The sequence below is a fragment of the Trachypithecus francoisi genome, unplaced genomic scaffold (genome assembly GCF_009764315.1).
Source record: "Trachypithecus francoisi isolate TF-2019V2 unplaced genomic scaffold, Tfra_2.0 Lachesis_group1, whole genome shotgun sequence".
NCBI classification, from domain to species: Eukaryota; Metazoa; Chordata; class Mammalia; order Primates; family Cercopithecidae; genus Trachypithecus; species Trachypithecus francoisi.
In genome coordinates, this window is record NW_022681454.1 from 6,580,769 (window position 1) to 6,593,463 (window position 12,695).

Genomic DNA, 12,695 nt, shown 5'->3' on the forward strand with positions numbered 1-12,695 from the left:
TGTCCTGGCAGCTCCAGCCCCAGCAGAGGGCTGGCACTCATGAGGCCCTCCGGGTACCGGGCTTGTAGGACCGGCTACAGTCAGGTGGATGCGGGTCATGGGATGTCACCGTCTCTCCTGTGAGGTCCAGGAATCGTGGGGAGGGGTCCTGGTCAGCCTCTTAGAGGCTGTGTGACCCTGTGAGCCTCAGTGCCTCATGCGGTGGACGGATGAGAAACCTGTGTGGGTTCCCTCTTCCCCTTTCTTCATGGCTGCCACCCTGTGTTCTTGGTAATCATTACCCTCGAAAGGCCTGCCCTGCACTTAATCCCAGAACTACTGTGGGGTTCGCCCTCTTATCACTTTAAGTTTGAAGAAACTGAGGCTCAGAGAGGTGAAGTACTTGTCCAAGATCACACAGCTGGGAGGGCAGAGCCAGGATCTGGCCCCCAGGCAGTTCTGGCCCCTGTGCTGTGGGCGTTCTGTTTGTCACAGTAGACTCTGCTCCTGGGTGCTGCTCCCTTCTCTGGCCACAGCTCGGAGGTCAGCCGTGTGCCTGGTCGCCTGATCGTGGGCCCCCCAATAAGATGAGCAGGGCTGTATTGGGCTGTGTCAGGGCATTCAGACCCTTGCTGAGATGAGCAGGGCTGCGTCGGGCCGTGTCAGGGCATGCAAACCCTTGCTGCTCTTTGAGACCCTCCTTGTGGAGGGGCCAGGATGATCGGGGTGCCCCGTCCACTCACCTCATCCCTTCTCCCACCAGGTCCACGACTACCTTCGGAGCAAGCTCTGTTCCTTATATGAGAATGACTGCATTTTCGACAAGTTTGAATGTGCCTGGAATGGGAGCGACAGGTAAGCCCTGACCTCCGCCCACACCTCACCTCACCGTAGGGAGGGTTTCTTCCCTGCAGGGGCCTGGGCTAGGATCCCGGTGACCGGCAGCACAGGGCTACTCAGCCTCGATGGGTCCAGGTGTCCGGGTGGAGCCCATGCTTTCCAGAGCAGGTCCAACTGTCAGCGTTCAGATTCAAGGGGCAGGACATGAAATTTTCTTCATCTTCTGTCACTGAACCTCACAGCCATGTTGGCGCCTGCGCTATAGGCAGTAGTGGGAACATATTTAGTTAATTCAGGGGCCCTAGTGATGTGCTCCCCTCTCTCAGCTTGTCAGGGGCGAGGGCTGTAGCCCAACACCTGGTCACCATCATCTATCCACACCTGCATGCCCTGAGACAGCCCTGCGCCCCTATGGCCTTGACCATCGGCCTACTCACCCCTCTTCCCATCACCACTGCTGTCTCCCTCTCTTCCTGGTGACACCCCACTCAGGCCCGCTGAGGCTCGGGGGCACCTCGGAGCTCCTGCACCCTCCAGGGCTGGTTATAACCCACAGGTCCAGCTGTCTCTCAAACTCACCTCCTTGGAAAGTGGCGCCCCAGTGCCAGAAGTGAGTTCCTGTGTCTCCCTAGCCTGGGCTCAGCCCAGGGTGGGTATAGACAAGGGGGTCGTGGCAGGGGCCCCTTACCTCTACCTGTGGGTCCTTACCTCTGTGTCTCTTTTCTGGGATTCTTCCTCCATTCTGGAGGTGGGAAAATCCCTCCTCTGCCCTCCCAAATCACATCAGCTTAGTGCTCAGGCTCCTGCCGAGTGTAAGATTCTGAAATGGACAAGCCTATTCTCCATCTGTGAGTTTCAAGCTCAGAAGCTGAGAGGTGGCTTCTCAGTGTCTCCTACAGCTACTTCCTCAAGGACCGGATGCCTTCTAGTCCAGCTGCCCAGATCCGGAAGTGGGTCTCCAGGTGACAGACAGTGCGGAGATAAAGACCACACTGGCTGCTAGATCAGAATACCACCCGTCAGGAGCCCATGTACTGTCACCTCCTCCCCGCAGTCCTGTCCAGTGTGGTGGGCAAGGAGGGCAGAGTGAGAGCCAGCAGCCCTGACTCGGGCGTCACCTGGTGGGGGGTGTCCACCCTGTGGATGGCATCAGTCTGGCTCTGCCAGACCTCTGAGAGTGGCCCGCACTGTGGTGGTGATGTGAGATGACTAGGCTATGACTCTCTGGCTCTGGGCACAGGACTGGGACCATCAGGGTTGGTGTGTGGGATAAGAGGAGGGGTTGGACATGGCAGGGACAGGACTAGGAGGGAGCCCCCTGGAAGCAGGGCTGGATCCAAGCAGGGGGCCAAGCCATTGTGTCCAGGGAAGGAGATTCCTGAGAGCTGCCAACATCCTGGAGCTCCCCCTGACGGCGGGGGTCTCTGAGCAGAGCCCGAGCTCAGGCGAGGGGCCGGCATGGTGATCACAGGGGGCCACTAAAGGATACTTAGAAAACCAGGATGGAGGCCTGGCCTGGGGCTGGACTGGCACAGCTGGGTCGGCAGGACACAGGACCTTCTCTCTAGGCCCTGCCCCCAGATAGATCCCAGACACCCCCAGCAGACAGGGCTCCTCCCATGCTCCTGAGCTGCAGGCCCTGACACATTAGGGGTTCCCTGGTGCAGTGGGCCCCAAGAGGGTCTATTCAAATCAGAGGAGAGGAACCTGCAGCTCTTGTGCATTTTGGGGGGTAGGTCCCCACTGGTTGCAACCCACAGCCCATCCTTCCTTCAAGCTACCACAAGGGGGCACCCACGGCCAGGTGACGCCTGCTCCCAGGACTGGGGAAGCCGCCAAACTCCTCCAAGCTGACAGTGGTGTCCAGGCCTGGGCTCTCCTGTCCTGCCTCCCACCTGCAACTTCCTGCGTGCACTTTACACGCCAGCCACGCCCTGTCCTAGTGGTCCCCCACCCCCCTCCCTGTTTCTCGCTGCACACCTGGCTCTGTCTGCCCGGCTGGAACCTCTGTCCTTGTTTACCTCCCGCAATGGGTGGCATGCCCTGGGGGGGCTACTATGACTCAACCTGTTCTGAGCCCTTCACTGGGACGGCAGGTGCGTCCAGTGGCTGTGGATGTTTCTAGAAGGCATAGAGGTGTGCCACCTCCCACTTCACTTTGAGCACTGTTCTGAGAACAACATGCCCCATGGTCAGGAGTCCACGATAAACAGATCCTGGGTCCTGCCTTCCAGGGGCTCAGAGGCTCAGGAGAGAAGCAAGGATCCCCCCCAGTCCCCGCATCCTTGCAGACCAAAGCAAACTCGAATCTTCGCGGGCTCCCAGTTGCTGCCCTCGTATTCCTGTTGACCCCCTCTGACCATTGGCCCGGCCCACAGACGGCCGCGGCCGCCGCATGGTGGCCGCCCGATGGACCCTGCAGTGGGGCTTCCCAGCGCCGGCAGAACGCGGATGGGCAGCGCGCTGTGGAGAAGCAGCAGCTCTCCTGCTGGACTCCCTCAGTTTCTGGTCCACATTCTACCCCTCTCCACCGTGTGCTTGAGGAAGCCCCTGGGCCTCTCTAAGTCAGCTCAGCTGGAAAGTGGTTCTAGGAAACTGTGACCTTGGTGGCCACTTTGGGGATGAGACCATGTGTGATGCCTTCAGCAAGATCCCAGTTGTATAGGCAGGGGTCCCAGTGATCCTGCGTGGACTATCATGTTGGCAGGCCTGCCCTTCCCCTGGTTACCCACCTGGAGGAATCCCGCAGACCCTCCCACACCCAGCTCCAACGTCCCCTCCTCCATGAAGCTCTCCTTATCTGTCCTGCCTGGTGGGAGGGATTTGTGCCAGCTGAGCGTGCTCAGGTGCAGGAGTCAGATACGCCTATACTTGCTCAGAGAAGTCCCAGGGCAAGGCTTCCCCAGGGGCTCATGCTGTATCCGTAGGGCCATTTTCTTCTCTCTGTGCTTCCCCATCTCTGTTTCTCCCTGCTTATCCTTACATACTAGCCTCGTCCTCTCCCTCTTCGGAGATGACTCCCAAATCATTCCCCTTTCCGTTATCCTCAGCCAGCAAACCCCTCCCAGGGACTGTGTAAAACTCTCATGGAAAGATCTGATTGGCTCTGTGTGGGTCACATGCCCACTTTTTGAACCCAGTTGGCCAGGCCAGGGGGCGGAGAGAGCACTGTGATTGACAGCTCACAGGGATAGGGAGTGCAGTGGCGCCATCTCAGCTCACTGCAACCTCCGCCTTCCGGGGTCAAGCAATTTTCCTGCCTCAGCCTCCCAAGCAGCTGGGATTATAAGCCCCAGTGGGGACGGGGTGGGCAGGAGCCTTTCTGTCCCCAAAGGAAAGAGGAGGGGAGCATTGGGGCTGAAAGCAGCCGGCGTTTTGATCCCACATGCAGATGAGGCTAGGAGAGGTGAAGCAGCTCACCTGCCCTTTTCCCTGTTAAGGGAATCTTCTGGAATTTAAGAAACCTGCATGAATGTAAGGAATGGCTCTCACGGTGCTGGGGCTTGGTGCTCTAGGATGAGAGGGGCCCCCTCCCTCTCCCCCAGAGCACGTGTCAGCTGATTTCCACACCAAACAGAGGGAAGATCAGGAACTGTGTGGGTTGCAAATAACTTTAATTATGTCGCTCTCCTTCTACTAAATGGATCAGAAGAGCCAGCGTTGTGTGACATCACGCAGGTTCATTATGTGAACTGTTCCCTGAAGAACAAAGGGGACTGCCTCCCCCCGGGCCAGCGCGGGGAATGTGGCCTCCCCTACTCAGCCTGTGGTGCCTGGGCAGGGTCCTTCTGTGGGACTCGTTCACCCAGCCCCATGCTCATGTGCTTCCCTTGTCCCAGGCTCTGAGTCACATATAAAGCAGGTGTGGCTTCGGTCACATGGACGATTAGGATCGAGAAGTACCTGGTAAATAACAAGAGACAAAGTGCCCCAAGCCCAGCACTGTGCGGGATATTCAGCCTGCGTCCCCTGATTTGCACTCACCAGGGGCTGCATTCCCTTGTTGACCCCAATATTTATAGAAAACTAAGATAGGGTGCGTGCCAGGGTAGGGCAGAGCTGGGATCCAGACCCAGGGGGACTGGCCAGAGCCTAAGCCCCTGACCACAGTGCCTGAGCTCACGTGTGAGCTTTTGTCCTCTGTGCATAACCCGTGGAGACCCAGGGATCCGCCTGGTTCTGTCTCAGAGCAGTGTTAACCCCAGGAAGCCCAACTTGGCTTCCAAAAGGAAACAGGGTTTCCTCCCTGAAGAGCCTTCAGCAGGACAACTTCTTTATCTCGTGGCTGCTTTTTGGAATGCCCTCTTCCTCTCCGCTTACCTCGCGCACCACAGCTGCTCCAGGGCCCTGCAGAGGCCAAACCCCAAAACCCTTCCTCTGGGCGCAGGCCCACAGAGCTGTGCTTTCTCTCCTGCCTCTTACTATGTCGATGAACTTATCCTTCCTCCCGTCAGCAGCATCCCCTCCTTAGGAGCAGGGAGAGCAAAGAAATGGTGTGGAATTCTCTTTAGCAGGATGGTGAGGGCGGTGAGCCTCTGCACGTCAGCACCGCTCGCCCCGTCCCTCATGGCGATGCGTGTTCCTTTATTCACCTGACTCCTTGGGACAGGCGGGCCCCTGGAGGGAAGCAGGGCCTGGTGGTTCTCTGTCCCAGCTGCTTCCGTGTCTACCTCCTGCTGTGGTCGCACAGTCCCTTTGGAAGGCCAGGGCTTTATCTCCTGGACTAACGGAAATTACAGGAAGGCATTGTCTCGTCTTTTCTTTCTTTCTTTCTTTCTTCTTCATCTTTTTTTTTTTCTTTTCCGAGACGGAGTTTTGCTCTTATTGTCCAGGCTGGAGCGCAGTGGTGCGATCTCGGCTCACTACAACCTCGCCTCCTGGGTTCAAGCAACTCTCCTGCCTCAGCCTCCTGAGTAGCTGGGATTACAGGTGCCCACTACCATGCCCAGTTAATTTTTGTATTTTTAGTAGAGACGGGGTTTCATCATGTTGGCCAGGCTGGTCTCAAACTCCTCACCTCAGGTGATCCACCCGCCTCGGACTCCCAAAGTGCTGGGATTATAGGTGTGAGTCACCGCGCCCGGCCAGGAGGGTATTTTCATGATGATTGGTGCAGAACATAAAAATGATCTTAGCTCCTGGCCCCAGAGTCTACATGTTGGTGGCAGCTGACATGTGAGGGGATATAAGAGACCCCAACAGACAGGGGAATAGAGGCAGGTGTGCGTTCCCTTTCCAGGGAGTGGTGGCTCTGTTGGCTCTGGGCTTGCCTTCTTTTCTGTTTGTTTGTTGTTTTGAGACAGAGTTTTACTCTGTCACCCAGGCTAGACTGCAGCGGTACAATCACAGCTCACTGCAGCCTCTGGCTCCCCAGGCTCAGGTGATCCTCCTGCCTTAGCCTCCCGAATAGCTGGGACTACGGTCATTTAAAATTTTTTTTTTGTAGAGGTGGAGTCTCGCTATGTTGTCCAAGCTGGTCCTGAACTCTTAGGCTGACGCGATCCTCCCACCGGGGCCTTCCAAAGTCCTGGGGTTATAGGTGTGAGTCCCCACACCTGGGCTTATTTCTTGAGAAGAGGCTTGTGCTCCTTCTCGCCTGACGCCTCTCCTTCTCCCCCCAGCGTCATCATGACCGGGGCCTACAACAACTTCTTCCGCATGTTCGATCGGAATACCAAGCGGGACGTGACCCTGGAGGCCTCGCGGGAAAGCAGCAAGCCCCGGGCTGTGCTCAAGCCGCGGCGTGTGTGCGTGGGGGGCAAGCGCCGGCGTGACGACATCAGTGTGGACAGCTTGGACTTCACCAAGAAGATCCTGCACACGGCCTGGCACCCGGCTGAGAACATCATCGCCATCGCTGCCACCAACAACCTGTACATCTTCCAGGACAAGGTGAACTCTGACATGCACTAAGTACGTGCAGATCCCGGCCCCCGCCACCCAGCCTTGCGCAAGTCATCCCGGACATGATCTTCACGACCGCAACGCAAGGAGGGGAAGGAAGTCACAGCGCCAACGAGGATGGCCGCAGAGGTGGCAGTGTGTGGACACAGGAAGCCTGAGCCCCCATCCCTGCCCCAGCTTCCCTAGGCCAGAATTGTGTTTGGCAGTAATTGTCTGTTTAAAAAAAAATAAAAAGGAAAGGAAGCGTTCACCGCCACAAATCATAAAATGGACATGACTGTGGAGTCTTACAGTTCAGGGTTCTTTCATTCACGTCCCTTCACCGTCTCGGTCTGCGGTCTTTACCACATCAATAGGACTTTTTATGCGTCCGGGTTAATTTTTCACTCCAGTGCGTCCTGCTGCAGGGGCCGGAGCTGATGGGAGCTGCTTCCCCGCCAGGCCTCACTGGTCCCAGATCAGGGCTCCAGGGACAGATGATGAATCTCAAACGAGCCAGCCAGGGGGTCTTTTGGTTATACATGGGGCAGTTCGCCCTGTCTCAGAGTTGATGATCTCACCTTTGTTTTTCGAATGGTGAATTCATGCTGAGAATTTGCAGATGCAAGCTTCTTTCCTAGGTTTTCTGAACGTCTTGAAACATCCCAGGTCCCAGATCTGGTTCTGTTTCCTGAGAGGAGCGGGGTGGGGTTTGTCTTCTGCGTGCCTGTGTCCTCATCTGATTCACCTGCTGTTTGCTGAGCCTCTCCTGTGTGCTGGGCATGGTGCTCAGCCCTAGAGGCAGTTGACTTACCCCCTGCAGCCCTCCCTGCAGCCGCTTTCCCCTCACCCTCCAGCATTCACTGGGCACCTTCCTGGAGCGGACACTGGCTCCCATTCTTGATTTTTTGGAATCTTCCTCCTGACTGTGAGGTGGGCGTTCATTCATTTCCATCGTAAGCACCAACTTCTCAAAGCGTGCCAGGCTCTGGGCTGGATGCTGGGGATAAGAGGAAACCTTAGGATCCCCTCTGTGCACGAGAAGAAACTGAGGCTCTGAGCAGATGCACAGGTCACCCATGGCAAGCGCCTGCCAAGCAGTGGTTTCAGGAGCCCATCCGGGTCTTCACACGAGGTTCTCTCCAGTCCATCTCGTGGGTGGCTCATGTTTAAGTGACACTCGAATGGAAGGTTTGGAAAGGAATGCATCTCTGTCTTGGAAAATAGGACATGGCAGACTTAGCTACAACAAGGGTCCAGGAGAACTGAAATGCAGGATGGAAGAAGGAGAAGATCCCCGGAGCTCCTTGCTCTGCTTGGTGGCTTCAGGAGTACGGCCCTCCCCGGGACTCCACTTCAACCTGGGCTTGCACCCTCCTTGAGCCAATGCACTGAACTGCCTCTGAAAGGAAATTGCATGTTCTGACCATTTTAGGATACCTGTACTTTAAGGACCACACAGTCCCAGAGGACATGTCCCTCGGGAACTCTGCCCCTCTGACAATGAGGGCCACAGAGAAGGTGGTGTTTCCATGGTAGATGTTCCTGTTCTGATGATACCACACCTGCCCACCGCTCTGAGTCGGCTTTGCTCATGGACTCACAGCAGAACCACGTAGTTTGGCATTTTGATTCAGAAAGCGAGGAGCAGAGACCCAGCCAAATCCAGCCATTTTGTTTTGTTTTGTTTTTTTACAAGATGTAACATAACCCAGGAAATAGACCCAGCTGAGGTTATTCTCAGTGGATTACAGTAGACTTTTGTGTGTGTAAAAGCACAAAGTGCATGTGTACTCACTTCTGGCCATATAACATGTACACAGGGAAATGGATCATTGGTTTTTTTTTTTTAATCAATGTGAATGAAGAATGTTTGTTTATATATCACTATAAAATCCAGTTGACCTGGACAGTATTATATGTACATATCTATTCTAATTAAATTTAACAATCAAAGGATTGGATTACATTTTTCCCCCTTGTAAAGAGGTTTGAGAATGTGGTTAATTGTATAGATAGCGTGTTGAAGCCAAAACCCAGCTCTGAGGGCCTTACCAATTACTTGGATATTTGCTACGATCCATCTCCCTTTGTGAGTCAAATGTTAAGAGAGGAAACTTGTATTTGCAGCTAGAGGTTACTGTCACATCATAGATTTAACATTTACCATCTTCAAAGTATGAATCTTACATGTTCTTCAAAAGGAGGTCTTAATACGGTTCCTAGTTCCTTACTTCTGTTTTAAACTTTGGGTACCAAACCAAAAAGGAGAAAAAAGAAAGGAAAAGATCTTTTTTGAGGAAAAGTATGTCTTTGGATCCCTGGAAAATAATGATGTCCAAAGCAAATTGTGAAGATAAAATGTGTGTTAAGAAAAGGTGTCAGTGGGAGGGACAAAACCAGAAATGGCTGAAGGACCAGCGTAATAGTCACAGACTTGCATCCCTGCTCTGCTTACATTTTCTGGTCTTCTCGAATGTACGGGCGTTCACATGGTCATTGTGAAGTTGTTGGGTTTTTTTAAATTTAGCTCTTCTCTGAGGACGAAGCTCTTGGTGATGGGGGTGGTGGAGGTGGTGGTGGTGGAGGAGGTGGGGGTGGTGTGGGATACATGGTGGTCAAGTTGTCAGCCCTGATCAGTTTGGACTCTGTAACTCATAGGTGCATTCTTTTTCTCTTTGGTGTCTCACAAATTACCCAATTGTTGAATAAAACTATAAATATGTTAATACCAGCTTTTTCCAATAAAATAACAAATGTTACATCAAAAACGAGGCCCAGGATGCTGTTTGTTTTTAATGAGTCCAATCTCATGGAGGTGGAGCCCATCGGGAGGCAATATGGCAAGTGGGGATGCCCATGGGCTTTGCACTGGGAAGCTGGGTTCCCATCAAGGGTTTGCTGCCTCTAGCTCCTAATTCAGCTCTTAACTTTCCCTAGCTCTGAATTCATCACTGAGGAAATGGAGCTAATAAGACTCCCTATCTTGTAGGTTTGTGGTGGGAGAGAAAGGGCAAGATTAACTTGGATAGTGCAAAACAGTGCTTGGCACACGACACTCCGTAATGATAGTTGTCTTGTTTTGTCTTGCATCAGGTGCGCGTGGCCCATCATGATCTCCACACACACACTCTCCATGAGAATATGATACAGATGAGGAAACTGATTCAGAGAGGTTAAAGAATTAGCTCACAATCACATAGGTAGCACATAACTCCTCATTCAGTTCTCCCCCACAGACGTGCCTGAGGGTCCCAGAGAATGGAAGCCTCGGGGGAAAGAAACGGCAGGGTACCTGGATTCTTCAGGAAGCCAGAGAGGCCCCGCCCCACCTGCCACAATTGCTGAGCTAAGCAGGAGAGTGTGTGGGTAAGTTTCCCTGCACCCTGCCAGGAGCCAGGCCCTGCCTCTGGCTTTCAAGAGGGAGTTTTGGGCTTCAGGTTCAGCAGGAGGAAGGCAGGTGCTGTTCTGTGGGTCTGCGGACAGGGGCTTTATTGGCGCTCAGTTCCACAGCTGCAACCTTTAGCTACAGTGCCAAGTGGAATATAGTTTTCAAAACTCTGATAATGAATATCTGCACAGACATAAGAGAATATGGAAAACATAGCCATGGAAACACGTGGAGACTCTAAGGAAACCATGGAAATTAGAAGCATGATTGCAAAAATAAAGATCTCTGCAAAGATTGGAAGATATGGTTGAGGAAATTTCTCAGGAAGTAGAACAAAAAAAATCAAGGAGAATCCCAAAGAAAACAGATGAGAAAAAGGGATAACCTCGGCCAGGCGCGGTGGCTCACACCTGTAATCCCAGCACTTTGGGAGGCCAAGGCAGGCGGATCACTTGAGGTCAGGAGATGGAGACCAGCCTGGCCAACATGGTGAAACCCGTCTCTACTAAAAATACAAAAATTAGCTGGGCATGGTGGGGCACGCCTGTAATCCCAGCTACTTGGGAGGTTGAAGCAGGAGAATCGCTTAAACCTGGGAGGTGGAGCTTGTAGTGAGCCGAGATTGCGCCACTGCACTCCAGCCTGGGTGACAGAGTGAGACTGTGCCTCAAAATAAATAAATAAATAAATAAACAACAAAGCTAACCTCCTCTAAGAGGCCTCAGCACACAGACATGAGGAGTTCAACAAAGAAAATGGAGGCAAGATAATATTCAAAATTTTTCTGACCTGAAGAATCAAACTTTGCAGATGAAAAGAAACCACTGTGCCTGGCACGATGGCAGAAAGCCCACCCACTTCCAGGGCCATCCCTTTGAGGAATCAGAACTCAGGGAGACTGAGAACACTGTAAACCATGGCTTAGGAGAATCAGAATACGTCTTCAGGCTTCCCAGCAGCAATAAGGGAAGGGAGCGCTGCTTTCAAACTCTAAGAAGAAATTTTCGAACCTCAAATGCTGGCTATGCCCCTTCAAACTATTGATTACACTTGAGAGGGAAACAAAGACGTTTTAGCCACGCGGGGTTTTGTACCAATTAGCTTTTGATTTAGGGTCTTTAAAAAAAAAAGAGTAAACATTGGCTATTTCTTACAATTCCGTGTGTGGGCTGGGAGGCAGAGTTGAAGATGAATGTTTTAGACCAGCCTCACTCACAGCTTTTCTGGTTGGCTCAGGGTAACACAGATGCCATCAGCAGGCGTCTCTGTCACCCAGTGGGCTGTCCCAGGCCAGCCCTGTGATCGCCCCAGTGTTACCAGAAAGCAGTCTCAATCCAGACCCAAGAGAGGGTTTTTGGATCTTGCACAAGAAAGAATTCGGGGCGAGTCCACAGAGTAAAGTGAAAGCGAGTTTATTAAGAGAGTGAAGGCAAGAAGGAATTGCTGTCCACAGGCAGAGTAGGGTGTTCCCAAGAGCAAGAGGAGGAATGCATGTGCCTTAGGCACATTGCTTGTTTATATATAAGACAACAAAGCCACAAAATCCTGGGGGAGGTGTGCTCTGCTACTAGGGCTGGTGACTAGGGATTGTTCATCTTTGTGCAACTACTCTCTTCTGCAAGAATCTTTTCTTCTGCAAGAATCTCTCTTCTGCAAGAATCTTTTCTTCTGCAAGAATCTCTCTTCTGCAAGAATCTTTACAGCAAATCTTTTTTTTTTTTTTTTGAGATGGAGTCTTGCTCTGTCGCCCAGGCTGGAGTGCAGTGGTGCAATCTCCACTCACTGCAACCTCTGCCTCCCAGGTTCAAGCAATTCTTCTGCCTCAGCCTCCCAAGTAGCTGGGATTACAGGCGCCAGCCACCATGCCTTGCTAATTTTTTGTATTTTTAATAGAGATGCATTTGACCATGTTGGCTAGGCTAGTCTTGGCCTGACCTCAGGTGATCTGCCTACCTCAGCCTCCCAAAGTGCTGGGATTACAGGTGTGAGCCACCGTGCTCAGCCACCAAACTTATTTTTAAACTAAGAATGCTTTTGTTCTTAAGGTATTGGGACATCAGGACATTTCCTGGGTTTGTTAAGTCCGGGGTCTGTTTGGTAAACATTGTTCACTTAATCCCTATCTATAAATCTCCTGTTGACTAAGAACGCCTAACCTCCTGGGAATGCAGCCCAGCAGGTCTCAGCCTCATTTTACCCAGCCCCCATTCAAGATGGAGTCACTGTGGTTCCAATGTCTCTGACACTGGAGCTCCCAAGGTCAGTAAGATAAGCGCCAAGGCACACCTGCTTCTCAAGTCTCTGCTTGTGTCACATGTACTGTCATCCCATGGGCCAAAACAAGTCACAGGACCAAGCCCAGGTCACTGCAAGAGAAGACGACCCAAAGGTATGGACCTACGGTGGGGAAGTTTTCAAACTGGCTCCCATTCACGTAAAGACAACTTCTCAGGAAGCCGCTGGAGGGTGTGCATCGCTAACACGAAACCAGGAAAGAAGGAAACACATGAGGCAGGGACCCCTGGTTGTCCCTGACATCTGACCTTCCCTTTGCACATCACAGTGGACTTGTTGTCCGGACACAGGATCATCCGCCAGAGCC

General features: G+C 52.8%; 1 protein-coding gene across 4 annotated transcripts in view; it reads left to right on the forward strand.

The window, feature by feature from the left end:
- PPP2R2C (protein phosphatase 2 regulatory subunit Bgamma) overlaps positions 1 to 9,476 on the forward strand; it is a 247,969-nt gene extending 238,493 nt beyond the window's left edge. For all 4 annotated transcript variants that reach the window (XM_033213699.1, XM_033213697.1, XM_033213700.1 and 1 more), the window contains 2 exons: positions 743 to 834; positions 6,441 to 9,476. In XM_033213699.1, coding sequence (XP_033069590.1) covers positions 743 to 834; positions 6,441 to 6,732 — 384 coding nt within the window. In that variant the 3' untranslated portion in view covers positions 6,733 to 9,476. The remainder of the gene's footprint in view (positions 1 to 742; positions 835 to 6,440) is intronic.
- The last annotated feature ends 3,219 nt before the right edge of the window (positions 9,477 to 12,695 follow it).